This window comes from Notothenia coriiceps, unplaced genomic scaffold (genome assembly GCF_000735185.1).
Source record: "Notothenia coriiceps isolate Sejong01 unplaced genomic scaffold, NC01 NC01_scaffold00010018, whole genome shotgun sequence".
NCBI lineage: Eukaryota > Metazoa > Chordata > Actinopteri > Perciformes > Nototheniidae > Notothenia > Notothenia coriiceps.
In genome coordinates this window covers 1-3,124 of record NW_011342719.1, presented here as the reverse complement: position 1 = coordinate 3,124, position 3,124 = coordinate 1, and the positions used below count along the sequence as shown (strand labels likewise).

The following is a 3,124-nucleotide window of genomic DNA, read 5'->3' as shown; positions in this document are numbered from 1 at the left end:
AGTTAGCATGTTGTTTGTTGGGTTAGTCAGCCGGATATAAACTAGGCAGTTAGCAGGTTGATTAGCGATTAGCATGCTATTTAGCTGGAAAATGTGCATCTCAGTTAGCATGTTGTTTGTTAGGTTAGTCAGCTGGTCATAAACTAGGCAGTTAGCAGGTTGAGTAGCGATTAGCATGCTATTTAGCTGGAAAATTAGCATCTCAGTTAGCGTGTTGTTTGTTAGGTTGGTCAGCTGGTCATAAATTAGGCAGTTAGCAGGCTAATTAGCAGGCCGATTAGCATCTCAATTAGCATGTTGTTTGTTAGGTTACTCAGCAGTTCCTTAGGCAGCTAAGTTTGCTTGTTGAAAAGCAGTTAGTTATAAGTTGACTTTTTTTAAAAAGGTGGTTTAGTTTATTTAATCATAACTGGAGTTTTACTTCCTGTCTTTTCTGCGGATCTGACTGACTGGAATCTACTGCATTTTGTCCCCTGGTTGAAAAGTTATTGTAATGTTATTGTATACTGCTGTAAGATAAAAACACAGGCAACACCATGGTAAAGCCACCTGTCAATCACAAGTTAGCTTTACACTCAAACATACACTGCTTTGTTGACTTTTGTATTTAAAATTAGACCACAATTTACTACATTTACACCATGCTGTATTGAAGAAGACTTAAAGCTAACGATTGAGCAAACACTCATTGGGGAAATGTTTACTGACGTAATGGTTCGCTCTGACTAACAAGTGTGAAGTTGAAGAGTAGGAGAAATGTATTTTGTTTAAGAAATGTAATCAGGTTAACTAAAGTCAAAATAGGCCACTCAATCGAGCGTGTTTAACAAAAAGGGCAAATGTGCTAATACAAGAACCACAAATATTAAATTCCTTACTAAAAATATATGTAAAATGTGATGTGTAAAGTTGCCTTTTCTCTGTGTTGTGTGCTGCAGGGCCATCAGAGCCAGACACGGCGACATGGCAAAAACCGGCAGTGAGAGAAAGCTTTTCTCCTCCAGACAGCGGCTGTCCAACACTGATGACGAGCTCGCCGTCATCGAAAATGGAGAAAGCAGGTCTGATATCACCCTGAAACTCTTCCGATTATAACAGGGCCGCAGCAGCGAAAGCCGTATTGGAGATAGAGCAGGGATGCAAAAAGGAGGAAGTGTTGAATTGCATTACTCCGAGTATATAAACAACATATTGATATCTGTTTTAGAGTTGATTTTCATTCATGGAAATCATGGGCGGTAGTTTTTCTGTAATCCTGTTGACAGACAGACAAACTGAGCTGAAAACAAAAACTTCTGGACGTAATAATAATAATTTTGCAAAACCGTCATATTTCTGAGATGGTTTTTGTATCTGATGCAAATTCAAGTAATGCTCTTAAAAACTGCTATTTAAAACTATTATCCTACCTTTTGCATTGATTTCTAAGGCCCTGGCCACACGGAGACAAAAACGAAAACGAACCGAGGTCAATATCAAAAAAGTTTTCCGTCCGCACGGAATCGAAAGAAACGTGTCCGTACACACAAGACATATAGTAGTACATATGCTGGGCCTGTAAGTGGCGCTGTACTTCCGCCACAAAGCACACCAAAAGCAGCGAAGAAGACCCCCCGAGCATGGTTGCCATGGTTGCCTGGTTGGCCTTCTCTCCGCGGTGGATTTAGCAACATGTAGTTCATGTAGTTCTCCATGTCCACTTGTTGCTGATGGTTGTGGTAGAGGAGCTGTAGATTTTGCCCTAACATCTGTATCATGGTCAGTAGCGTCTGGAGCACGAACGCAACCCTGTGATCCGCCATTGTTGTTGTTGTTGGCGAAACGCATCAGCAATCACGCGGATGACGCGGGGGTGAGCAGGAGAGGTGGGGAGAGGCGGGGCTATGATCGTTTAGGGCGTACACACGGTGCCGCAAGCGTTACGTTACCAAACCTTCCCACTTTGGGATGCGTTATGTTTGAGGGCTCAGTTACGGCCTCGTGTGGACGAACCGTCCATACGATAAAGACCTATAGCGGATACCACCCGTTTAGTTTCCGTGTGGACGGGGCCTAAGAGTGAAATATCTGTTCTGATAACACATTTTGTATCTTTCAGAGCCTCATCAAATCATAATAATATAATAATATATATTTGTGGCATCTCACAGGGCTTCTCTGTGTGAAGATATCTCGGAGAGAGCGCTGTCTTCAGATTCTCACAGAAACTCCTTCACAGGATCCGGGGCGATGGCCAGGTAAACTTCATTAAAATGTGCCTGTAGTTAGAAATCACTATTTACCAGAGGTGGAAAGTCACTGAAAGTTCATTTAAGCGCAATTTTGAGGTGCTTCACCTGAGTATCTTTATTCTATTCTACATTACACATCCTCCACCTCTGGTATATACATCCTGTTCAGGTAGAGTAGATTGCTCCTTTTTAATTAATGGGGGAAAAAAACTGCCTATAACCCTAAAATGTAATATTTTCAATTGTCAACAATAAAAGCAAAGCAACGATAAAAATAACAATAACATGAAATATTACACGATTAATCAAATATCAAAATAGATGGGAATTATTTTACCTGTCGATGGACTGTAAACTTAGGCAGAAATTTGATTGAAAGACTTTACGTTGTAAGTGTTTTGGCATTGTTGTAGTATTTTGACTAGTAGAGACGTAGTATTGGTATACAAGTATAAGATGTGATTACCTCCTCCACCTCTAGTATGTACACTTCCTGTCCCGATAGACTAGACGGCTGTCACTTTGCTCCTCTCTCCCCCCACTAACCTCCCAGGCTCTCTTACTTCTTCTTCACGCTGTGGAACTGGGCGTCTCACAGAGTTCACCCCGAGGTGGAGCGACGCGACTCATTCCTCGACCGCTTCAGGGGCCCCGAGCTCAAAGAGACGTCGAGAGAAAGCAACGCTCAGTCTTTGGGGTCCTGTGACGTCGCCCGCAAGAGGAAGTGAGTACGGGAATGTATGCAGCACTGATACCTTAACAGTTAAAGGGTATTTCACCAACAAAATAAACAAAAAATCTCAGGAAAGCATAACATAAAACCTGGGAATGAGTCCTAAAACCTGGGAATGTGTGCAGCGCTGATACCTTAAGATTTAAAGGATACTTCACCA

At 41.9% G+C, this 3,124-nt stretch overlaps 1 protein-coding gene across 1 annotated transcript; it reads left to right on the top strand.

Annotated features, from left to right (window-relative positions):
- The first annotated feature begins 467 nt into the window (after positions 1–467).
- On the top strand, positions 468–3,050 carry LOC104945781 (cyclic nucleotide-gated channel cone photoreceptor subunit alpha-like). The gene is made up of 4 exons (XM_010771499.1): positions 468–539; positions 939–1,061; positions 2,151–2,237; positions 2,785–3,050. Exons 2-4 carry the CDS (start codon positions 964–966, stop codon positions 2,957–2,959), a joined length of 360 nt encoding a protein of 119 aa, XP_010769801.1. The 5' UTR covers positions 468–539; positions 939–963; the 3' UTR covers positions 2,960–3,050.
- Positions 3,051–3,124: the final 74 nt, after the last annotated feature.

Excerpts from the sequence above, each read along its gene's own strand:
- LOC104945781 (XM_010771499.1), top strand. The coding sequence starts at position 964 with ATGGCAAAAACCGGCAGTGAGAGAAAGCTTTTCTCCTCCAGACAGCGG. Across the intron at positions 1,062-2,150 it reads ATCGAAAATGGAGAAAGCAG|GGCTTCTCTGTGTGAAGATA; the intron begins GTCTGATATCAC and ends GGCATCTCACAG. Across the intron at positions 2,238-2,784 it reads GGATCCGGGGCGATGGCCAG|GCTCTCTTACTTCTTCTTCA; the intron begins GTAAACTTCATT and ends CTAACCTCCCAG.